The sequence below is a fragment of the Dipodomys spectabilis genome, unplaced genomic scaffold (genome assembly GCF_019054845.1).
Source record: "Dipodomys spectabilis isolate Male_0828 unplaced genomic scaffold, ASM1905484v1 ptg000422l, whole genome shotgun sequence".
NCBI classification, from domain to species: Eukaryota; Metazoa; Chordata; class Mammalia; order Rodentia; family Heteromyidae; genus Dipodomys; species Dipodomys spectabilis.
The window spans coordinates 5,108,967-5,133,718 of NW_024871099.1; the positions used below are offsets into that span (position 1 = coordinate 5,108,967).

The 24,752-nt window shown below is 44.9% G+C and overlaps 1 protein-coding gene across 4 annotated transcripts; it reads right to left on the reverse strand.

Moving 5' to 3' along the window:
• Positions 1-1,074: 1,074 nt before the first annotated feature.
• On the reverse strand, positions 1,075-24,510 carry LOC122097474 (zinc finger protein 568-like). 4 transcript variants are annotated; one of them, XM_042667991.1, is made up of 9 exons: positions 24,480-24,510; positions 20,913-20,995; positions 18,193-18,248; positions 17,333-17,459; positions 16,206-16,301; positions 8,795-8,844; positions 7,501-7,624; positions 5,800-5,892; positions 1,075-2,730 (listed from the first exon to the last, which is right to left on the reverse strand). In XM_042667991.1, the coding sequence occupies exons 2-9, from the start codon at positions 20,944-20,946 to the stop codon at positions 1,346-1,348; spliced, it is 1,965 nt and encodes a 654-aa protein (XP_042523925.1). In that variant the 5' UTR covers positions 20,947-20,995; positions 24,480-24,510; the 3' UTR covers positions 1,075-1,345. The 4 variants fall into 4 exon arrangements, with proteins under 4 accessions (XP_042523925.1, XP_042523924.1, XP_042523926.1 ...); XM_042667990.1 differs by lacking the exon at positions 24,480-24,510 and having other exon boundaries at positions 20,913-21,107; XM_042667992.1 differs by lacking the exons at positions 18,193-18,248; positions 20,913-20,995; positions 24,480-24,510 and having other exon boundaries at positions 17,337-17,407.
• Positions 24,511-24,752: the final 242 nt, after the last annotated feature.

A 24,752-nucleotide genomic window follows, 5' to 3' on the forward strand; every position in this document is an offset into this window, starting at 1 on the left:
AAAAACTGGAAGTGGTGCTGTGGCTCAAATGATAAGAGTGCTAAATTTGAGCTGAAGAGCTGAGGGACAGCACACAGGCCCAGAGTTCAAGCTCCACAACCGACAATTAAAGAAAAAATTATTAGGAATCAATAGTACAGCCAGACAAATGCTCGCCCTTCCCATTACACACAAGAGAAGTTAATTGAAGAGCTGCTTCCCACCTCATTAACTTCCTTCCACATGGGAGTTCTCTTTCATATTCACTACCAGGGGCAAGTTGCTTTTAATGAGAGGCATTGTTAAAATGGGTCTCTCACTGTGTGGTGCTAGCTGGCTTGTAACTTATGATTCTCTTCGCTCTAGCTTAGCTATGTACCATCATGCCTAGATTGGGAGGTTTTAATAAATCTCTAAATCCTGTTGATTTCAGAGCAACCTAACTTTCTCCTGCAGGGTTTCTTTACATTCCCACTCAGCTGAGGAGGCAAAGGGGCAAAATATGAAAGAAAACTTTACTGTGTCTCTAGAAGGAATTAAGAGTCAATTAAGAGTGGGTGCCTGTAATACTAGCTACTTAAGAGGCTGAGATCTGAGGATCAATCAGGTTAGAGCTAGACAGCCCAGGCAGTCCATAAGTTCTTCAACTAACATCACAAAGCCACAGGTGAAGCTGTGGTTTAAGAGGTAGAATGCTAGCTTTGAGCAAAAGCTTGGGAACAATGCCTCAGCCCTGAGTTCAAGCCCCACGACTGGCACAGAAAGAAAATGATCAAGAGGCCCCCAAAAAGTCACCAGACATAGGTATTCCTAACAACAGCTTTCCTCTGGCACACTATCACTACTAGCCAGACCTTTCTAAGGTTACGTATTTAATCTTCATGGTATCTCAAAATTTGCTGCATTTTAACACCAACATAACCTTTCTCAAATAGACTGAATGGCCGGATGCTGGTAATCCTAGCTATTCAGGAGCTGCGATGTGAGGATAGCAATCAATGCAAGGCCAGCCCAGGCAGAAAAGTCAGTAAACTACTCAGAAGTGGTGCTGTGGCTCAAGTCTTATGTACAAAGAGGCTCAGAAACAAGGTGCCCAGGCCCTGAATTCAAGCCTTAAGACTGGCCAAAGAAAAAAAAGATTGAATTACCAGGTGAGTAACCCTGATGTTAAGATGTCCTGAAGATTCATTTCTCTGACTAAGTTCCCTGAGGTTGACTTGGTTCTGAGACACCAAAATGGGATCCCCACTCTTTCTTCATCAATTTTCTAGTATTTTACCAATTGATTCCTGTTGGCTAAATTCTGGAAGAACTTACTTATATAATTTCACCATAGGTGTTAAATCAAAACCATGTCCCTTTCCCTCTACTCACTCCTCTGTCCTGCATGAATTCTTTGATGCTGACTGAGGTGAGAGCCACGGATAAAGGCCTTCCCACACTGCTCACACTCATAGGGCTTTTCACCAGTGTGAATTTTCTGGTGTCGATTAAGTTCTGAGCCTCGCCCGAAGGCCTTTCCACACTCCCTACACTCATAAGGTCTCTCACCAGTGTGGCTTCTTTCATGATGGGTAAGTTCCGATCTTCGAATGAAAGCCTTCCCACATTCCTTACACTTGTGGGGTCGGTCACCAGTGTGAACTTTTTGATGTCTCACTAGTTCTGTGCTACATGTGAAGGCCTTTCCGCATTCCTTACATTTATAGGGCTTCTCCCCAGCATGAGCTCTCTGGTGGCGAGTGAGCTCCGAGCCGCGCCGGAAGGCGCTCCCACACTGCTTACACTTGTAGGGTTTCTCCCCAGTGTGGACACTCTGGTGCCGCAGGAGGTGCGAGTCAGAGATGAACCCTTTCCCACACTCCTTACACTTGTGGGGTTTCTCCCCCGTGTGAATCCTCTGGTGCAGACTCAGTTGTGAGGCGCAGCTGTACACGTTGCCACATTCCTTGCACTCATAGCGCCTCTCCCCAGTGTGAGTGATCTGATGGAGACTAAGCTGCGTGTCATAGCGAAAGGCTTTCCCGCACTCCTTACACTTATGGGGCTTCTCGCCTGTATGGATTCTCTGGTGTCGGAGAAGGTGTGAGGAGCGGGTAAAGGCCTTCCCGCACTCCTTACACTCAAAGCACTTCTCATCCGTGTGGACTCTGTGGTGAAGGTTAAGTTGGGCATTAGACGGAAACGCCTTCCCACATTCCTGACATTTGTAGGGCTTCTCACCTGCGTGCATCTTTTGGTGCTGCCTAAGTTGTGAGGTAGAATGAAAGGCTCTCCCACACTCCTTACACTTGTGAACTTTCTCACCCATGGGGGCGCTTGAGGCCCCTTTCTCATTTTCAGTGCTTTTTTTGCTTTTATGAACTCTCTGGTGCTTAATCAAGCTGGACTCACTATCAAAGATTTTCCCACACTCTCCACATTCACAGTCTTTTTCCTTACCAGGAGTTCGTCTGTGCGGAACGGGACATGACTGGCTCCTGACAGCTTTCTGACACTTCTCTCCAGTGTGAGCTGGCGGAGGGCCTTTCCGGGCTGAATGCTGAATGGAAGTGGGCCTTTCTGGCGAGGCTTTCCCCGGCTGTCGTAGGCTTCCCTCCCGAGGCTCTGCTCTACTCTCCAACTGGCCTGAGACGCTGCTGCCATTAAGGTTGGAGTGTGTATGTTTTTCTTTTATAAAATTAAACCATTGCAAATGGAGAGAACTGTCCTTTGGCAATATATTCTTGGTTTTCCATCTAGACTCACAGTCTGAAAGAAAGCAGAAGTATTTTCATATTTCAGGAGAACACTTCTGAAGTTAGAAATGACAGCAGGGCTGAGAATATGGCTTAGTGGTAGAGTGCTAGTCTAGCATGCATGAAACCCCCAGTTCGATTCCTCAGTACCCATAAACACAAAAAGCCAGAAGTGGAGCTGTGGGTGAAGTGGTAGAGTGCTGCTATCCTTGAGCAAAAGAAGCTGAGGGACAGTGCCTAGCCCCTGAGTTCAAGCCTCAGGACTGGCAAAACAAAAAACAAACAAACAAAAACAATTAGGTGGGCCGCAATGGTTCATGCTTGTAATGTTGTAATGTCAGCTAACTCAGGAGGGTTTACAGTTTGAGCCAATTTGGGCACATTTCACTATTTCACCTTCCGATTCACAAGCAAAAAAGCTGGGCCGGAGCTGTGGCTCACGTGGTTGAATACCAGCAAGAAAGCCCAGTGAGGCCCCTAAGTTCAAGCCTTCATACTAGTACCAAAATAAACAAAGATAGTGAAAATTTACTATTGTCACTCGTTGCAATTTGGAGGGGAAATAGAAATAAGAGCTCCAAAAGGAAGGTAGAAAATCACAATCAGAATAGGAATTTTGACCAGAAACCACCTTTGCTAAATGAGTATGACATTACCACCAACAGCAAAATCTCATCTCTAGGTTTAAAAAATAACCAGATTTTACCTAACTGCCTATACTATCATCTTATCCTATTAGCTTGGCTGCTGTCCGTATATCCACACCCTCAATAGATCATGTCACTCTACTCAAAATCCTTCTTAATCGGGAAAGTCAAAGATGCTATGTTGTACCTTCCACAACCCTGTCCTATGCCACCCCTGCCTTTGCTACCTGACCAACTGTGTGTCCTCCATCCAGCTCACCAAGGACAGTTCCCTTTAGAACCTGCTGGTGAATGCCTTTCCTGCTATGTTCATGTGGATCACTTGGTTACTGCTTCTTTCTTCAGAGCCCTTGTTAAAGCACAAGTTTCAGAATAGCACCCTCCCCATTCCATTCCATTTTCTGGTAGCATGTCATCTTACCTATTTTCCAATATTATGAAAGTTTTTATCTGTATTTTCGAAAATTTCATATTGGACATGAACTTGCATGATGCCACAGGAAACATCTGGCTCTATTTCCTTATTCCCTATTTGTTAATCCAGCTTGTAGACATCCTTGTCCATCACTTCTAACTTAACAGATACCTCAAGTGGTAGAGCACAAGCCCCAGAACCAGCAAAAACAAAAAACAAAAAACACCTTTCTCTTGAGCATGCTTTCCTTGCAGCTTGGGGTGTGGCATTTCCCCCAGTCCCCGCTCACCTTACAGCCCAGTTTTGTACCATTGGTTTGCTTATTTTGGATCCTTCCAGACTTCTAAGAATGCTCTATTCTAGAATTTCTGCAGTTATCAGTTTTTTCATTCTGAATTCTTTAGTTTTTTGGTCAAGTGCTCTGTTCTATAAATCTTTTGCCGAGTTGTAACTGGCAAAGAACTAGCACAAGTATAATTTCATCCGTCATGATATAAGCATCCTATAACACAGTTCCATGAATATTAACAAGACTAAGGGTATCCATGTAGAAATTAGCTAGGTGCAGTGGTAATCACCTGTAGGCCCAGCTACTTTCAGAAACATGGCCTTACTGGATTGTAGCAAACATTTAAAATAAACTTAATAGGCCAGGTGCCCATGGCTCATGCCTGTAATCCTAGCTACTCAAAAGGCTGAGAGTTGAGATTACAATTTGAAGCCAGGCCAGGCAGAAAAATCCATGAGACTCTTACCTCTAATAAGCTATTCAGAAAAAGCCCGAAGTGGTGGTGTGGCTCAAGTGGTAGAGTACTAGCTTTGAGCACAAAGAGGCTCAGGGACACTGACCAGGCCGAGTTCAAGCACCAGGACCAGAAAAAAAAACAAAAATAACAATTCAGGGCTGGGAATGTGGCTTAGTAGTAGAGCGCTTGCCTAGCATTCATGAAACCCTGGGTTGGAATCCTCAGTACCACATACACAGAAAAAGCTCAGAATGGAGCTGTGGCTCAAATAGCAGAGTGCTAGCCTTGAGCAAAGGAAGCTCAGGGCTAGTGCCTAGACCCTGAGCTTAAACTCCAGGATGGCAAAAAAAAATTAAAAACATGTATTTTATAAATGTGTATGTATGTGTGTGTATTCAAAAATGTCAGAAAGGCAAAAAAGATTATTTTTCAATTGGTTCTGAGGCTAGTATTGCACTGATGCAAAGTCACCACAAGGATTCATCTCTGCATTTCCCCACAATGGAAATAACTCTTTCTCTTGAATTCCTCTATAGTTTACACTCAAATGTTTTATACTAAAACAGAAATCCTGCAACATAAAGGTATTAACAAACCAGGTGTAACTTACCCTTAAAAAGCATGGTGGGTTTAACATAAATACTACACGTCCTTTTATATAACAGAACAAAGGACAAACTACAGGGTATCTTAGTAGATTTAGATAAAGCAATTACTGAAAGTATTGACATGGAAGAAGCTAGTCACAAAATGCCTGTTAAATATTAATATGAGATGTCCCGAACAGGTACATAAATATTAGAGAAAATAGATTGCTAGTTGCTTAGGGAAGGGAAGTGACTAATGTACCTTTTATTTGGAGGTTTAATGAAAATATTCTATAATTTGATGGCTACAACTCTGCAAATGTACTAAAACCTAATAATCACTTTTCCAATGAAGCTATTTTAAAAAGTTGAGTGTGATGGCTCATGCTTGTGGAGCAAAACGACTTCCTCCACCAAAAGCTGGATGTGTTAGAGCCTTAGTTGCCTGGCAAACACAAGTCCCAAAGTGAAAAGAAAAATTGTACAGGGGAAAGGACTGACACAGTGGAAGGAAAAGGGCCTTTCTGAACTGTGAGGGCAATCTAAACAGCAGTAAGCCAGTGGTAATTGGATCATTTTTTGGCCCCCCCCTCCCTCCCAGTTTCAGGCTGTCCTATGACAGAGTTGCTTTCTCACAATCTGGCTGAGTGACAGCCACAATGTCACCCAATATTATTCACTACTCACCTGGATGCCACACTGTTGTCTTCCTCATAACCATCCAGGACTCTTTCCCCTGCTCCAATAAGGAGATGACATGTGGCTTAGTATCACAAAGTCCTGCTCAAGGAAAAAAGAGATTATGTTATGGATATCACAAAAATCAGTGAGAGGGGGCTAGAAAGGTGGCTCAGTGGTAGACTGCTTGTTTTGCACGCACAAGGCCCTGGGTTTGATTCCTCAACACCACATAAGCAGAAAAAGGTAGAAATGGCTCAAGTGGTAGAGTGCTAGAGAGTAGTAGAGAGCTGAAGAGCTGAGGGACAGTGCCCAGGCCCAGAGTTCAGACTCCATGACTGGACCCAAAAAAAAAAAAAAATCAGTGAGCCGGACTGGTAATGTGGCTTAGGGATAGATTGCTTACCTAACATGCATGAAGCCTGTGTTTGATTCCTCCATACTATAAAAAAGGGGTATTGTGGCTCAAATGCTAGCCTTGAGCTAACAGAAGCTCAGGGCCCTGAGTTCAAGCCCCAGGACTTCCCGACCGCCCTCACAAAAAATCAGTGAGAGAAGCAAGTAGAAAAAGGAGGGAAGCGGGTGGCTCGTGTCTGTAATGCTAGCTACTCAAGAGACTTGAGATCTGAGGATTACAGTTCCAAGCCAGGCTGAGCTAGAAAGCTGTGAGACTGCTTTGTCCAATTAAGCACCCAAAAAAACCCCTGGAAGTAGAACTGTGACTCAAGAAGAGTGCCAGCTAGCCTTGAGCAAGAAAGCTCATAGACAGTGCCCAGGCCCTGAGTTTAATCCTTAGGATGGGCACAAAAAAAAGGAGGGGAGTGAAGATCAAAGGAATGAAAAAGACCAAGATGCCCAATAGGAGAGGCCCACTTGTGGAAAAAGGGACTCAGACTCTTTGAAAAACAAGAATGATTCACTTAGGTATTTAAAGCCAAAATAAAGGCCAGGTACTGGTAGCTCATGCCTGTTATCCAAGCTACTCAAGAGGCTGAGATCCAAGGATTATGGTTCAAAAACAGCCAGGGCAGGTAAATCCTGTGAGACTTATTTCCACTTATCCAGCAGAAAACCTTAAGTAGAGCTGTAGCTCAAAGTGGTAGAGCACTAGCCTTGAGCAAAAGTGCTCAGGGACATTGCCCAGGCCCTGAGTTCAAGCTCCATGACAAAACAAGTCAAGGACTGGGAATGTGGCTTAGTGGTAGAGTGCTTGCCTAGCATGCATGAAGCCATCCCTGGGTTTGATTCCTCAGTACCACATACACATAAAAAGCCAGAAGTGGTGCTACGGCTCAAGTAGTAGAGTGCTAGCTTTGAGCAAAAGAAGCTCAAGAACAGTGCCCAGGCTCTGAGTTCAAGTCCCAGGATTGGCCAAAAAAAAAAAAAAGTCAATATAAATTAATAAAAAAAAAAAATCATGGGGCTGGGAAGGTGGCTCAGTGGTAGAGTGCTTGCCTTGCATGCATGAGGCCCTGGGTTCGATTCCTCAGCACCACATAAGCAAAAAGAAAAAAGCCAGAAGTGGTACTGTGGCTCAAGTGGTAGAGCGCTAGCCTTGAGCTGAAGAGCTGAGGGATAGTGCCCAGTGCCAGAGTTCAGGCCCCACGACTGGACCCAAAAAAAAAAGAGAAAAAGAAAAAAAAAAAATCATGAAAAAGACAAATTCTAGAAAGCCAATTATGTATTTTGAGGGGTTATAGGTACACTTACCCAATGAGACAAGGTTGTTGTAGTTCTCCAACATTACATCTTGGTACAAATCCTTCTGAGCGGAGCTTAAGCATTCCCATTCCAGATGAGAGAAGTAAATGACCACATCATTGAACTTCAAGCCCTTAAACCACAAACAAATATGCTGTTTGTAAAATCAATGAACTAAATGTTTTAGGTTGTATGAAAGAAAATGGAGGAGATTCAGCAGGGGCTCCACTGGGGAGCCAAGGTCTGCTGGCTCTCAACAAGGATGGGTTAGCAGAAATGGGGCCAGTGACAAGTGCAAACCTGGGACTTCAGCACATGTAACCACCCAGGTACAAACATAAACCAAGTCCAGGTCATAAGTGGTGTTAAGTGGTGTTATTCAGTTAATACAGAGTACACAACATACACCTCCCACTGCCCCTATTTTCTCATCGCAAAGTACTTTATAAAAGTCTGTCACTGAAAAGGAATATAATTTATATAACTATAGCTTCTTTCAAACTTAGGTTCAACAAAATAAAAGTCAGGTCCCAAATCCCATCCATTTTTCTATATCATCACCACTTTAAAAAAGGGCAGGGATGTAACTCGGTGATAAAGTGCTTGCTGAGCACATGAAATTACTAGTATATCTATCTCATGGGATTGTTATATGGATTAAACAAGACTACACATGGAAAGACGTTCACACCACAGAGGTTCAAAGTAAGTGCTACTTCGGTTAGTTTCGTTTCTATTATAGTATGGTCTTACACAGTCACATACCCATTCTTATGTACAGATAAAATCATTTAAAAATATTAAGTGACAAGATTTAGATGGTGGTACCATGAGTGACCTTAGTGATCTTAGTTTTGAAAATTACAAGAATCCTATATTCAGTCACTAGAAAAGAAGCAATTAGGTTATTTCTACCTTGGGAAAAATATTTAGAGCGCAGGCAGGCAGGCAGGCAGGCATTCCAGGCTGTTAGAAATTTGTAAGCAAAAAGGCTACTTCAGTGATCCTAGAGGGGACAACAAAGAAATTAGTGAGACTGGAGTGGATAACCCTACAGTGCTGTAAGTTCCCCACCATCACAGGGCAGGTCACGACTGAGAATGGACATCAGGGAAGTGGAAATTCCAGATCACAAAACACAGTTTATGCAGAGCAAACCTGAGACTGGTTTGAGACACCACCAGAAATCTGGCTTTTTCTACTCTTCTGCCAAATCACCAATGTAAATTTTCGGTAGCTCTGGAATTTGACAGGGCTCTGAAAAACCAAAAGCCCTTTTCAAGAAATACTGAATGCAACTTACGTCCACTATGACTTCAAATACACAGTACTTCTTGCCTTCTCTTCTGGATTCTTAAGGAAAGAAAAAAGATAGAAAATGGTTAACAAATCACAAGCCAACAATTCATTCTTATGGCCCAGTCAAGGCACAGGCCTGAACCAACACCCCTAACCCTAGACTTGGAGAGATGCTGAGGAAACCTTGTGTCCTTACAAAGTAAAAAAGAACCTTAGGGGCCCAAATCAAAGCCCTGGGAAAGATTCTCAGACCACAGCCACCTCCTGCTGAAGAGTCTGACTCCAAGGCAGACTCCTTGCTTCTCTGGCATCAAGACACAGCACTGGCTGAGTTGATGTGTCTGTCCCTTCAGGCTGAGGCACCTCTATGAGCCTAAAGCCCAGCAGCTATTTGGCGAAGAACTGCGAAGTGGAGGCAGAAGCTCCCTAGGACAGGTTCTAGCGCCTCTCTTTTCCAACAGTATTCAATGCACTGGACACAGTGGTGGCAGCTGTGGACATCCCAGCTGGGCTTGAACATAAAAGGCAAGATATACATCAAGTAAAAGGATACCCTGAATCTTCTTAGCTCTGTGAAAGGCACAGTCCACAAGGCAGCCAGTGTGCAACTTGGAGCCAACATCCACCAAGGCCCCACAGCACTGACCACCAGGCACACAATCCACATCTGAGGAGATCTGTGGGGGCTTCCTACCAAACAACAGACCTCAGAGCTACAGACCCCAGACCTCCAAATATGCCCCCAACTGGCTCCCATTCTCTCTCTTGATGTTTCCCTTCCATCCTGCAGTGCAGTGTGACATGGATACCTGGCCTTTCCCAACAGCAAGGCCTTAGTTCCTTCCTGGACATGGACTAAGCAGCCCTTGAGGCCACAGCCCAGACAAAGCCAAGAGCGTGGGCTTAGGGCAGGGATTCATTCATCCCCTGATCCTGTGCCATGCTGCATTTACACATGGATACGGCTGAATCTTAGCTAATTTTTGAATAATTAGTCAATTTTTACCCCAGGACAAGATAGAATGGTTTTAATGAATTTTATCTAGCATAAACCTCAACAAACACAGGCAAAAAGCACAACTGTTTCATATCTGACTACAGGTATAAATTCTAAATAAAAGGTTTCTTTCACGAACATACACATTTTGTACAATGAACGTCAAAAGATTTCTTAGTTGGAAGAACATTTTGAAATTTAGGGACAAAGTACTTTGCATGAACAAAGCAGCAAAAAGAAATTCATGTATCAAGACGGGCACCAGTGGCTCACGCCTGTCATCCTAGCTACTCAGGAAGCTGAGATCTAAGAATCAGCTCAAAGCCAGCCCGGGCAGAAAAGTCCATGAGACACTTATCTCCAATTAACCACCAGGAAACCGGAAGTGGTGCTGTGGTTCAAGTGTGGTCAAGTGGTAAAAGTGCTACCCTTGAGCTGAAGAGCTCAGGGTCAGTGCCCAAAACCAGAGTTCAAGCCTCATAATGACAATGAATCACCTAAATGGGTCCCAGGGTACTTGCAAAAAGAAATAAGAAAGCCGGAATCAGAGCTGGGATAACAGAACAACCAGCTTTGAAGAGGGAGGAAGGGGCTGAGAGAAAAGGAATACAACAGCTTCTAGAAGTTGGAGCATCCCCTTAAAGTGGGAAAGGGTAGAATTATCTGCCATTTATCAGAAAGTCACCTTGATAAGTCTTCCCTCCCCTCCCTGCTAGTATTCTGAAACTCTCATTTCTTCTGGGAATTAAAGAACAGAGTTTGTAGAGGGGTGCAGTGGCTCACGCCTTATAATCCTAGCTATGCAGGAAGCTGAGATCTGAGGATGGCAGTTCAAAGCCACAAGGAGAGGGGGGTTAGGGAAGGAGGGATAGTGGGAGAACAACAAGGGAAGGGATAACAATGCTTGACAAGAAATGTACTCGTTGCCTTACTCATGTAACTGTAACCCCTCTGTACAGCATCTTTACAATTAAAAAAAAAAAAAAAAGCCAGCGGAGACAGGAAAATCTGTGAGAGTCTTATCTCCAATAAAACTACTCATAATCAGAAGTGGCACTGTGCCTCAAGTGGTAGAGCACTTGCTTTGAGCTGAAGAGCTGAGGGACAGCGTCCAGGTCCAGAGTTCAGGCCCCACAACTGACCGACAACCAAACAAACAAACAACAACAAAAAAAAAAACCACTCCCAGAAAGTATCATTTCATAAACATTGCCAGGGGCTGGGAAGGTGGCTCAGTGGTAGAGCGCTTGCCTTGCATGCATGAGGCCCTGGGTTCAATTCCTCAGCACAACATTAAGCAAAAAGAAAAAAGCCGGAAGTGGTGCTGTGGCTCAAGTGGTAGAGCACTAGCCTTGAGCTGAGGAGCTGAGGGACAGCGCCCAGGCCAGAGTTCAGGTCCCACGACTGGACCCCCCCCCCCCAAAAAAAAAAAAAACCAAAACCAAAAACACATTGCCAGGCTGATGACTCTATGTGCTGGGGCCTCTCCACTCCATTAAAGGGCATCATCAGGGGCAAGGAGCAACTGTGAAAGAGGACACTAGTCACAATACAACCTCTGCCATGCAGTTAGCATTTCAGAAAATGGCTCTATATAGTTGTTCTCCATGTTAAATTTAGTTGGAGAACAAACAGCAGCTGGGCAGCTGGGTGCATGAGAGCACTAAGACATTCAGGGCAGTCATTAAGCGTGCCCCAGAAGCAGCTGCTGAGGCTCAGGCTCTGCCTTGGCTTTTGCACTGGCACTCTGCCCTCAGCTTGAAGCAGCTGACACCCATCTGTATTTGCTCGTGCCCAGAGCCATCAGATGAAATGGCCACTGTGGCTCATGGCATCACAGCTTGCAAGCTTAAAGAGTGAAACTATGAAGACAAAACAAACAGCACCAAAAATTAACAGCTCTTTTAAGCTCTTATTTTACCAGTGAACCCTGAGGCAGCTATTCCAGAGAAATGAAAACTCTTCTCTACACAATGATCTGTACACAAATGTTCGTGGTAGCTTCCTATGAAACCCTCCACTTGTTCATAAACAGGCAATTGAATATGCAAAGGGTGGTACCATTACCTAGAAATAAAAAAAAATTCTTGAGATGTAGATAAAACACAATATTTGAGCAAATGATGCCAGACACACAGATATGATAGAATGAGGCAAACTTGTCTAGCAAGGTGCAAATCAGAGGTGGTAACTTCAGGAGGTGACCACTGTGAAGGAGGCGGCAAGGGAACTCTGAAAGACTGGAAATATACTATTTCTAGATCTGAGAAGTAGTTAGAGGCATACACAGACATAAATATTTATCAAGGTACACAAGAGATTACCTTATTATCTACATGCTTCAATTTTAGAAAGGGAAATGGAAAAATGAGAACCCTCTAGTCATAAAGTAAGCAGGGAAGGAAGTTTTAGAAGTTGGCATAGAAAAGGAAAAGCAGCGCTGACAGATGGCACACAGTAACAACACATGTGGACTAGTAAGGGCCCACACACCCATTCCAGAGCAAAACCCAGCATTTAAGATTTCTGGCTTCCAGTCTGGTATGTGCAGATGTCCCAACAAGTAAAATGTTGAAAAATCAACAAGCCTTATTAGATTCGTCACAATCCCAGGGCAAAAATTGTCCCCAAAAACCTGAAAGACGGAAAGGCAAATTCAAGAATCATACTACCACATCGGAATCCTCCACAGAAGTGGTTAATGTAACCAATGAGTTGCTAGAGAATCACTGTGGACAACTTGCCTGACCTAGGACAACTTCCCCTGAGTCTAACCTAGGGGTTTTTATTACAGCCCAACTACCATTGGCTCGTCCAGTCTGTCATTCTGTCCCATTTGAGGGTGAAAACATGCACTGACAGAGTTGATACTAGGCAAGGGAAACATGAGACGACAAGGTTCAGTCCAAAAGAACCTACAATAAAATGAATAAGAAGCCGGGCACCAGTAGCTCACGCATGTCATCCTAGCTACTCAGGAGGCTGAGATCTGAGGATCAAGGTTCAAAGCCAGCCAGTCCAAGCACGAAAGACCATGAGACTCTTTTGTCCATCATGGGGTTTAAATTCTGGGCCTGGACGCTGTCCCTCAGCTCTTCAGCTCAAGGCTGCGCTCTACCACTTGAGCCACAGCGCTTCCAGTTTTCTGGTGGTTTACTGGGGGGTAATAGTCTTACAGACTTTCCTGCCTTGGCTGGCTTTGAACTGTGATCCTCAGATCTCAGCCTCCTGAGTAGCTAGGATTTCAGGTGTGAGCCACCAATGCCTGACTTTTTTTTTTTGCCAGTCCTGGGGCTTGAACTCTGGGCCTAAGCACTGTCCCTAAGCTTCTTTTGCTCAAGGCTAGCACTCTACCACTTGAGTCACAGCGCCACTTCTGTCTTTTTCTGTGTACTTGGTATGGAGGAATTGAACCCAGGGCTTCATGCATGAGAAGCAAGCACTATACCACTCAGTCACATTCTCAGCCTGGCACATATTCTTTTTTTTTTTTCCGGTCTGGTCGTAGGGCCAGAACTCTGGGCCTGGGCGCTGTCCCTCAGCTCTTCAGCTCGAGGCTAGTGCTCTACCACTTGAGCCACAGCACCACTTCCGGTTTTTTTCTTTTTGCTTATGTGGTGCTAAGGAATCGAACCCAGGGCCTCATGCATGCAAAGCAAATGCTCTACCACTGAGCCACCTTCCCAGCCCCACATATTCTTTTAAAGTTACTGAAATTAGTTTTCTGGCATTCTGTTGAAGTATTTTCACATCAATACTTACAAGGGAAAAACCACAGATTCCTTGTAGTGTCTTTGTCTGATTTGGCTAAGATTACTGCTGATCTCAGAAAAGTTAGGAAGCATTTCTCTGAGAAAGACTGGTATTTTTTCCTTGTTCCTTTTGTTTATAAAGTTTGAAGGGAAAGTAGACATTTTGAATAGTATGTGTACTTAACTCCTTTCCTAATCCTCATGGATTTCTGAATTCTACTTTAGAGCTCGGCTGGTTTACTGAGGATTTTTCCAAAATACATCTGCAAGGTGTATACCCCTTGTTCTCTGTGACTGAGATTTCCTTTTACATGGCTTCTGAAGGGAAGCCCAATGTAATTCTTAACCTTCTCCATGCTACTGAAGGTGCTAAGCAAGTGGTGCTAAGCAAGTGTCAAACTAAGAATTCTCATGAAGAGCCCTGAAAAGTTTCTAAGGTAAGAGTTCAAGCCCCATGACAAAAAAAAAAAAAAGAATTAAGACTTACTATGTCGAAAAACAAACTTTACAACTTTGGTGGGGAGGGGTGGGGGGGGCAGTGTAGATATGGGTGGGAGAGCAGGATATGGGAAGGGATAGGAAGGGGAAACAAAGGAGGAAGCAACAATGCTTGATAAGAAATGTACTCATTATTTTGCCCATGTAATTGTAACTCCTCTGTACGGTATTTTCATAATAAAAAATTAAAAAAAAAAAAGACTTGGGGGTTGGGATGTGGTCCAGTGGTAGAGTGCTTGTCTAGCATGCAGGAAGTCCTGGGTTTGATTCCTCAGCACCACATAAACAGAAGAAGCCGGAATGGTACTGTGGCTCAAGTGGGAGAGTGCTAGCTTTGAACAAAAGAAGCTCAACGACAGTGCCCAGGCCCTCAATTCAAGCCCTAGGACAGACAAAAACAAAAATCTAAGCCAGGAGATTTATGAGAGTTCTGAAAGGACATCACTATAAAACACAATTCTGGAGGTTTTCAAAATGGAAAGAACAAATAAAAAGTCTTCTAACTGCCAAACAAACATTAAAGAAAAACAAAACAACTACACATTATAAAAAAATATTTGTGTAAGAAAATTAAACTCAAGCCAGGCATCGGTGGCTCATGCCTGTAATCCTAGCTACTCAGGAGGCTGAGATCTGAGGATCATGGTTCAAAGCCAACCAGGGAAGGAAACTCTATGAGACTCTTTTTTTTGGTTGGTTGTGGAGCCTGAACTCTGGGCCTGGGTGCTGTCCCTCAGCTCTTCAGCTCAAGGCTAGCACCTTACCACTTGAACCACAGCTCCACTTTTGGCTTTTTCTGTTTATGTGGTGCTGAGGAATTGAACCCAAGACCTCATGCATGCAAGGCAAGCACTCTACCACTGAGCCACCTTCCCAGCCCTTCCGTGAGACTCTTTTGGTCTTTTGTAGCTTTTTTTCCCAGGGCTGAGGACCGAACCCAGGGCCTTGCACACACCAGGAGGGTGCCCTTCGGCTGGGTTAAACCCCCAGCGGGGGGGGGGGGGGGGGCCCTCCCCCCCAGTGAGACTTGAGACTCTTATCTCCAATAATCCAATGGGAAACCGGAAGTGGCTCCAGTGGTAGAGCACTTAGCTTGGGCTGAAGAGCTGAAGGACAGTGCCCAGGCCAAGAGTTCAAGCCCCATGACCAACAAAAAAGGAAAATTAAACTCTTGGCCAGGCGCCAGTGGCTCATGCCTGTATCATAGCTACTCAGGAAGTTGAGATCTGAGGATCAAGGTTCAAAGCCAACCTGCACAGGAAAGTCCCTAAGACTCTTATCACCAATTAGCCAACAGAAAACCAGAAGTGGTGCTGTGCCTCATGTGATAAGAGTGCTTGCCTGAAGCTGAAGAGCTGAGGGACAGCACCCAGGCCCAGAGTTCAAGCCCCTCAACCGTCAAAAAAACAAAAACAACAAATAAAATTAAACTCTGACCTTAAAGGTAAGAGCTCAAGGCAAGGGATCAAAGAGGGACAATGACTCTCAACGTTAAGTGGTATTTAGGGAAGGGACATTAGGGAAGGTTGGCATCCTGAAATCTATGCCATTACTGGCCCTCTTATATTTCAAGAAGGGGGCTGGGAATGTGGCATAGTGGTAGAGTGCTTGCCTAGCATGCAAGAAGCCCTGGGTTCAATATCTCAGTACCACATACACAGAAAAAGCCTTAAGTGGTGCTGTGGTTCAAGTGGTAGAGAGCTAGCCCTGATTAAAGGAAGCCCAGGGAAAGTGCTCAGGCCCTGAGTTCAAGCCCTAAGAATGGCCAAAAAAAAAAAAACAAAAAGGAATATAGCTCCAACACAAAAGTAATACCTGGGCCGGGCGCTGGTGGCTCACGCCTGTAATCCTAGCTACTCAGGAGGCTGAGATCTGAGGATCGCGGTTCAAAGCCAGCCCGGGCAGGAGAGACCATGAGACTCCTATCTCCAATAAAACCACCAGAAAGCCGGAAGTGGCGCTGTGGCTCAAGTGGTAGAGCGCTCGCCTTGAGCTGAAGAGCTGAGGAACAGCGCCCAGGCCCAGAGTTCAAGCCCCACAGCCGACCAAAAAAAAAAAAAAAAGTAATACCTGGAAATGCCACAACATGCCAAGGTTTTCATATGCTCTGTCTCTCTAATGAACATGTCACGTGATTTCTCATTAAGGGCTGCTTTCCATGTATTCACCTGGAGAAAGTCTCCAAAACATTTCTTCCTCCATCACCCATGGTTCCTCTTCTTGTTCCAGCTTGAAGATCACATCTGGTTTGGTGACTTGACAACCTATTATGGGAAACAGCAAAGAACAAGAATGTTGATCCTTCCCTATTTTTAAGTGGCATCAATTAGTTGCACAGGAGTTTTCATTATGACTGGTCATATAGCATGCAATGTTCCTTAATTTGACTCACCCCCTCTATCACACTCCATCATACTACCTACCCACTCAATTTCAACAAGCTTCCCTGTCCTATTTCTTCCATACAGGTACGTTAAGTATTCTGACCATATTAACTCTCTTCTTTCCCTGTGTCCTCATTCACTCCAAATAGTACTCATCCCTTTGACAAGAATGGTTTACATGTCTGTCTTGTGTGTATGTTAGCTTTAAGAGACTTCACTGTGGTTATTTCATAAATATATATGTAGTATTTTATCTTTACAATGATAATTGTTATCTTAATCTACATTGCTTATGAATTCTATGACCTTTAACAATAAAACTATTTTTTTTATAACCGGGTGATAAGTATATTTCTTTCCTTTTGCTTATTATCAGCTGTTCCTTCTCTCATTCCCTACCTCTCATCACCACCCTTGAATTGCTCGGCTTGGTTCAGTTCCATCAATGTCCAGTGCGGCTGATGGGCATATGTAGTATTTTAACTGCTTGCTCTCACTTTCCTCATCTCCACTATCCCCTATTATTCAACAGCTTTTGGTAAGTTTCAATCCCTCAGAGACAATGTACTTTATCACTGTTCACCCTCTAACACCCTCTCTGCCCCTAGTCTTCTCAACCAGTTCCACAACTACAAACGTAAGAACTTAAGAGTTCAGGCCCCATGATCTGACCACCCCCCCCCCAAAAAAAAAAAAAACTTAGATGAAAATGCTGAGGACAACCACACAGACCCTGGTGTCTTTAGAGTTTGTGAAAGATGGGGATAAAGGAACTTCCACTGTAACTAAGGCAATTAGTTTCTACCCTGAAGATATGAGCTCAGTACAATGGTATACAACTAGGGAAGCTGAACTCTTTACACAGGGCAGGAAAGAAAAGGGGATGGTATTAACTGCAAAGCTACCCTTACCCACTGCGACTAGGTTCCTATATGTCTCCAACATCACATCTCGGTACAAGTTCCTCTGAGCAGGTTTCATTTGCTGCCATTCTTCCTGAGAGAGGTCCACAGCCACATGCTGAAATGCCACTGTTTTCTGTGAAAACACAAGCCTAGTTAATTTACATTAGTATAACTTAGTTCAACTTGTATCAAAATGTGAAACTGAAGAAATATATAAGATCATGTAGGGCTGGGAAGGTGGCTTAGTGGTAGAGTGCTTGCCTTGCATGCATGAGGCCCTGGGTTCAATTCCTCAGCACCACATAAACAGAAAAAGCTGGAAGTAGCACTCAAGTGGTAGAGCACTAGCCTTGAGCTGAACGGCTGAGGGAGAGCACCCGGGCCCAGAGTTCAGGCCCCACAACCGACACATACACAAAAAAAAGATCATTTAAAAAATGCATGTCATAGTCTTCTAGATAATTTTCATTTTCATTGTTGGCCAATACTGACTAGAATTATAAAAATCATGGCATTACTTGAGAAAATCTTTTGGCTTATGTGCCAATATAAAGGCTTTCTTTTCTTTACACAATTTTAAGATATTTTTTTTCCTCTGATAAGAAGTGTAAACTATGAAACAAACTTTGTACCCCAGTTTGCTATCATTTTCTAGATTATATTCACTGTTCAATCTGAATAACCTGAACAATTCTGTATTTACTTATTTCTTCATAGTCATATCTCATTCTTCCTCTGGCTCTGATTTCTCAACCTGTATTTTTTTCACTTCTATTCATGAACTTTGTTTAACAGCATACTGTAAGTTTAGAGCAACACAGTACTACTGCATTGTATAACACAGGAAATAAATGATTAAAACGTACAAAAGACCTGTTCATATCCTCTTCTTCCTTGTCTGCAGAGTCCCGTAGACACCAACCTGAGGAAAGGCAAAACAGATTTGCTTCAGAGTTCCAGAAAAAGAAATATGGAAATCTTCAGTACCACATGGTTATAAAGGCCCTTATGGACAAATGTTCCTCAAGGCCATTAGAAATGTTAAGCACTGTTAGGTGCCAGTGGCTCATGTCTATAATCCTAGCTACTCTGGAAGCTGAGATCTGAGAATCATAGTTCAAAGCCAGACCAGGTAGGAGAGTCCATGAGATTCTTATCTCCAATTAACCACAAGAAAACTGGAAGTGGCACTGTGGCTCAAGTGGTAGAGCACTAGCCTCCAGCTGAAGAGCTGAGGGACAGCGCCCAGGCCCAGAGTTCAAGCCCCACAACTGACCAAAAGAAAAAGAAGGGGGTGGGGAATGGCTACCAAGCACTGGTGGCTCACACCTGTAATCTTAGTGATTCAAGAGGCTAATATTTGAGGACCAAGGTTAATCCAGCCCAGGTAGGAAGATTCAGGAAACATCTCCAATTAATCACAGAAGTGGCACTGTAGTTAATGTGTTAGAGTGCTAGCCTTGAGCAAAAGGATCTTAGGAACAGCACTCAAGCCCAGGTTTAAGGCCTGGGATTGGCAAAAAACGAAGGAAGGAAGGGATGGAGGGAGGGATGGAGGGATGGAGGGAGGGAGGGAAGGAGGGAGGAATGGTGATTAAACACCCTTGATGAAAATATTAAAAATGGATGCCTCTGGAGATTGGGAACAGGTGAGAAGAGATGAAACAGTGAAACTCTTTATGGCTATATAACAGCATTTTTAAAGAAAGGTATTTAGCACATGCTGATAATACCAGCAACTGTGGAGGTAGGGACAGGTTGGGAGGCAGAGACAGGAAGATCTGGAGTCCAAGTCCAGCTGAAGAAAAGTGGTAGAGCACTTGCCTAGTATGTACAAATCAAGAGGTTCAATTCCCAATACCACAAAGATTTTTTTTTTTAAAGAACCCTTGGAGTTGGAGGCATAGGTCAGCTGGTATAACACTAGTCAATAAAGCCAGGTGCTGGTGACTCAAGCCTGTAATCCTAGCTATTCAGGAGGCTGAAATCATAGGATTTGGGTTCAAAGCCAGCCTGGGCAGGAAAGACTGTGAGACTCCTATCTCCAATAAACCACTAGAAAACCGGAAGTGGCACTGTAGCTCAAGTGGTAGAGCACTAGCCTTGAGCTGAAGAGCTGAGGGACAGTGCCCAGGCCTAGAGTTCAAGCCCCAAGACCAACAACAACAACAAAAAAAACCCAACACTAGTCAATGAGTGAAAGCATTAGGGATCAAGTTTGAGTCCTAGTCTAAGACCACACTATACCCCTGGCCTGAAAAAGTATCCTTTAAGAAAAGGAGAAATTGCATTTTAAAAGTTCATTAAAGCTGGGTGGTGGTGGCTCACGCCTGTAATCCTAGCTACTCAAGAGGTCTGAGGATCACGATTCAAAGTCGGCCTGGGCAGGAAAGTTCCCATGAAACTCTTTTTTGTTTTTTTGGTCAGGCTGGGGCTTGAACTCTGGGCCTGGGCGCTGTCCCTCAGCTCTTCAGTTGAAGGCGAGTGCTCTACCATTTGAGCTACAGCGCCATTTCCGGTTTTCTGGTGGTTTATTGGAGATAGGAGTCTCACGGTCTTTCCTGCCCGGGCTGGCTTTGAACCGAGATCCTCAGATCTCAGCCTCCTGAGTAGCTAGGATTACAGGTGTGAGCCACCAGCGCCCGGCTTCCCATGAAACTCTTATCTCCAATTAACCACTAAAACCTGGAAGTGGTACTGTGGCTCCAGTGGTAGAGCGCTAGGTTGAGCTCAAAGCAGCTCAGGGATAGCACACAGGTCCTGAGTTCAAGCCCCGTAATTGACAAAAAACAAAGTTCATTTAAAAAAAAAATAGTGAAGCCGGGTGCCCATGGCTCACGCCTGTAATCCTAGCTGCTCAAGAGCCTGAGACCTGAGATCTCGGTTCAAAGCTAGCCCAGGCAGGAAAGTCCGTGAGACTCTTATCTCCAATAAACCACTCAAAAACCGGAAGTGGTGCTGTGGTTCAAGTAGTAGAGCGCTCGCCTTGAGCTAAAAAGTGCAGGGACAGTGCCCAAGTCCAGAGTTCAAGCCCCACGACTGACAAAAAAAAAAAACCCACAAAAAATGCAGTGCCCAAGTCTCAGGACCCCACCAAGAAGATCACCGAGAGTCAGATGTTCTAAAATGCAAAAACAAGGTTTTATTTAGAGGGGCTGCAGCTCGGGCCTCGTGTGGAGCCTAGGAGGAGAGGCCCGAGCTAGAGATTTACAGGGCTTATAAAGGCAAACAACCAGGTGTTTGGATTACCACCACATGTTGCTCTGCTAGCTGAGATAATTGGTGGTCTATGTTTGCTCACAGGATTTGCTTATCTTAGGTTTAACCTTTCAGTTTAAATAAGCAACAAATGGTCACTGCCTCAAAAATGGAGTTAACCCTTCAAGAGTCTCACAGACTTTCCTGCTGGCTTTGAACCCTGATCCTCACATTTCAGCCTCCTGAGTATGTAGGACTACAGGCATGAGCTACCAGCACGTGTCATGTATGCTTTTTATACGTGTATTAAATTTCCTACTTATTTTTACATATCCTGAACACAGACCCCTTGAGAACCTATATTCTACCCACCTCACAGTCAACTCACCTCTCTTTTGCATCATCTGGGTCAAACAGTCCATTGTCTCAGTTACCGATAATCTAAGCGTAGCTCTGTCATTCAGATTATGCCTGTTCTGGGTAGAATAGTCAAGATAAGTCTGCAGGTCCAGCAATTCCATAACAGATACTTCTGTTCCTCAAGCTTCTCTCTACTCATACCACAGATGTGCCTGGAAGCAGGACCTGTGGGCTTAGCAAGGAAATCTAATTTACCTGATGCCTTTCACTGAATCCCTGCGGTAATCAACCTCCACGATAACCCCTGATGATCAACGTTCTAGTATTCATACTTTTTGTAGAAAAAATATTCCTTGCTCTCACAATAAAAAGAATTGATCTCAATAAACAGGACACTTTGTAAAAGTGATGGTATGTGGCTTCCAGAATTAGGTCTTCTATCCTACATACTTTGGAGCTTGCACTGTGAGCGAAGCCACCTGCCTGTCACACCATGCAGACCCTCCATCAACCCTAGTGAGAAGATGTTGTCAGCAATTAATACTAGTCAGCTATTTGAAAGCAAAGCTTCAGCCCCAGTCCAGTCTTCTGAAAACAGCTGCCCTAATCAATCTGTGAACTTCTGGAGCCAGAATAACTGGCACAGTCACACTCCACAGCATTTGTGAGGTAACTAATGTTTAAAATTGTTGAAGCCAGCTGGGCGCCAGTGGCTCATGCCTGTAATCCTAGCTACTCGGAAGGATGAGATCTGAGGATTAGCAGTTCAAAGCCAGCCCAGGCAGCAAAGTCCGTGAGACTTGTGTGTCTGTGCGCCTGTGCGTGTTTGAGAACTGTGGGGCTTGAACTCTGGGCCTGGGCACTGTCCCTCAGCTCTTCAGCTTAAGGCGAGCACTCTACCACTTGAGCCAAAGTGCCACTTCCGGTTTCCTAGTGGTTTATTGGAGATAAGTGTCCCTCAGACTTTCTTGCCTGGGCTGGCTCTGAACCGTGATCCTCAGATCTCAGCCTTCTAAGTAGCTAGGATTACAGGTTTGAGCAATGGGTGCCTCGCCCGTGAGACTCTTTTTTTTTGGGTTGGTCATGGGGCCTGAACTCTGGGCCTGGGTGCTGTCCCTCAGCTCTTCAGCTCAAGCCATTACGCCACTTCCAAATTTTTTTTTGCTTATGTGGTGTTGAGGAATCAAACCCAGGGCCTCATGCATGCAAGACAAGCGCTACCACTGTGCCACCTTCCCAGCCCCCAATTATCTTATCTCCAATTAACCACCAGAAAATCCTAAGTGGAGCCATGGCGGAAGTGGCAGAGCATTCACCTTGAGCTGAAGAGCACAGGGATAGTGCTCAGGCCTAGAGTTCAAGCCCCAAAACTGGCACAAGTAATAGGAAGAAAGGAAGGAAATCAACCTGAAACAAATACCATCAAGACCTGAAACACCAAAAAAAAAGAAAAGAAAAGAAAAAGGAGAAAACCCACAGGGTTGGAAAAATCACTTTTCTGACAAATATTCTGACAAATCCTGAACAGCAGTATCAGACAGAACTTGTATTACAAGGTATTTCCCTGAACTAAGAAGCATGTTTCCAATATTCTTGATTTATTTTTATGGTGTTGAAGATCAAACCCAAGGTCTTAAGTATACTAGGTTAGCTGCTCTAACAGTGATTTCCATCCTCAAACATCGGACAAAAAGCCTGTTTTGGGTTTGTTTTTTATTAGTGGAGCCTGGTGGCTCACCATGTGAAATCCCAGCTGCTTAGAAGTTTAGTGGCTGCAAGTAAGTCTTTCTGTAAGACTCCAATTAACCAGTACGATTGGCGGCAGGTGTGGCTATGGTACAGTGACAGCCGTAAGCAATTAAAATGAGCAAGTACAGGAGATCCTAAATTTGAGCTAATACTCGCACCAAAAGAACCCCCCCTAGAAACAACAAATACATGTTTCCTAAGCGGTAGATTGGAATCTTGGTGCTTTCTCACCTCTACCAGAATTACAGTATTTCTAGGAAGTTTTGCCTTGCCCTGCCACTGTAGGGATAAAAAAATGTTCTTTGGCTAAAAAAATCTTAGTATATTTGGAGGCAGAGGTTTTAAAGGTATTTGCATAACCTCTCAAGTTAAGAAATGAAAAGGGGCCGGGCGCTGGTGGCTCACGCCTGTAATCCTAGCTACTCAGGAGGCTGAGATCTGAGGATCGCAGTTCATTTTTTTTTTTTTTTTGGTCCAGTCGTGGGGCCTGAACTCTGGGCCTGGGCGCTGTCCCTCAGCTTTTCAGCTCAAGGCTAGCGCTCTACCACTTGAGCCACAGCACCACTCCTGGCTTTTTTCTTTTTGCTTATGTGGTGCTGAGGAATCGAACCCAAGGCCTCAGGCATGCAAGGCAAGTGCTCTACCACTGAGCCACCTTCCCAGCCCCCTGAGGATCGCAGTTCAAAGCCAGCCCGGGCAGGAAAGACTCTGAGACTCCTGTCTCCAATAAACCACCAGAAAACCGGAAGTGGCGCTGTAGTTCAAGTGGTAGAGCGCTCGCCTTGAGCTGAAGAGCTGAGGGACAGCGCCCAGGCCCACAGTTCAAGCCCCAGGACCAACAAAAAAAAAAAAAAAAAAAAAAATGAAAAGGAAAAATTCCTTGTAAACCAGTCATTTTTAAACTAGAGATCCTGACAGGAAAAATGGAAGGCAGATCTGAACTCCTTGCCCCTACAGCTCAGCCACTTAACCAAATACAATATAAATCATCGGCTGAACAGCTGAATATTGTTGGAGAGAAGCTGCAAACAACGTGAAAGTAATAAATTCTAAGTAAATGTGCTCTGTGCTACTGAATGTACAGGTGGAATATAGGCATTATGAAAGCTAATTCAGGGCTATAAATATAATAGCTAAGTGTGCTTGTCTAGAATGCAAAAGGCCTTGCGCTAGATCCCAACACCACCTTTTTAACTTTTTTTGTCGGTAGTGGGGCTTGAACTCTGGGCCTGGGCGCTGTCCCTGAGCTCTTCAGCTCAAGGCTAGCACTCAGCACCACTTCCCCAACACCATTTTTTTTTTAAAGCTACTTATACACTAGAAGAAGAAAACTGGAACGCTGGAGAACAGTCCCAGGTACAGTGAGGCAAGGGCCTACAGAGAGAGTAAGGTTACTATGAAATGTGTGGGGAACCACTGGAAACCAAATAGAGGAGCTGGGCAGGTGGCGCGGTGGTAGAGCGCTTGCCTCGCAGGCATGAAACCCTGGGGTCGATTCCTCAGCACCCCATAAGCAGAAAAATCTGGAAGTGGCGCTGTGGCTCAAGCGGTAGAGCTCTTGTCTTGAGAATAGAGACAGACTCAGGGGCAGAGCCCAGGTCCCGAGTGCAAGGCCCAGGACCGGCAAAAACAAAAAACAGAATTTAAAAAAGTAGCTACCCAAGTCACACGAGAAACCCTGCACATCCCGAACGCGCAGACGCGGCCACGAACATCACCAATGCCCCCCAAATACACAACCACCGCCGCCACAAAACCGCACCCCCGCCAAAAGCCACCCGCAAAGCCAGCCGCACGCACACGAGCCCCGCCACGGGCTCCCGTCCCAATAATGGCGGCCACTCACCCGCAGCGCTGCAGGCACCGCGCGCGGCCTCCACCGCCGACCCCCGGCGCTGCGGGACCAGGGCGGCTCCGCCCCGCCGGCCGCCCGCGGCCAGCACCGACCGGCTCGCTCCGGACCGCCTCCGCTTCCCGCCGCCGGCTCGCGATGACTTCACCGGCGGCCTCCCAGGACACCACAGCTCCCAAAAGACGCCACGGCCAGACGCTACTTCCGGCCAGCACGCATATTTCCGGCGGGGCAGGAGGGGGCGGGGCCATGAGTGTGATGGACACT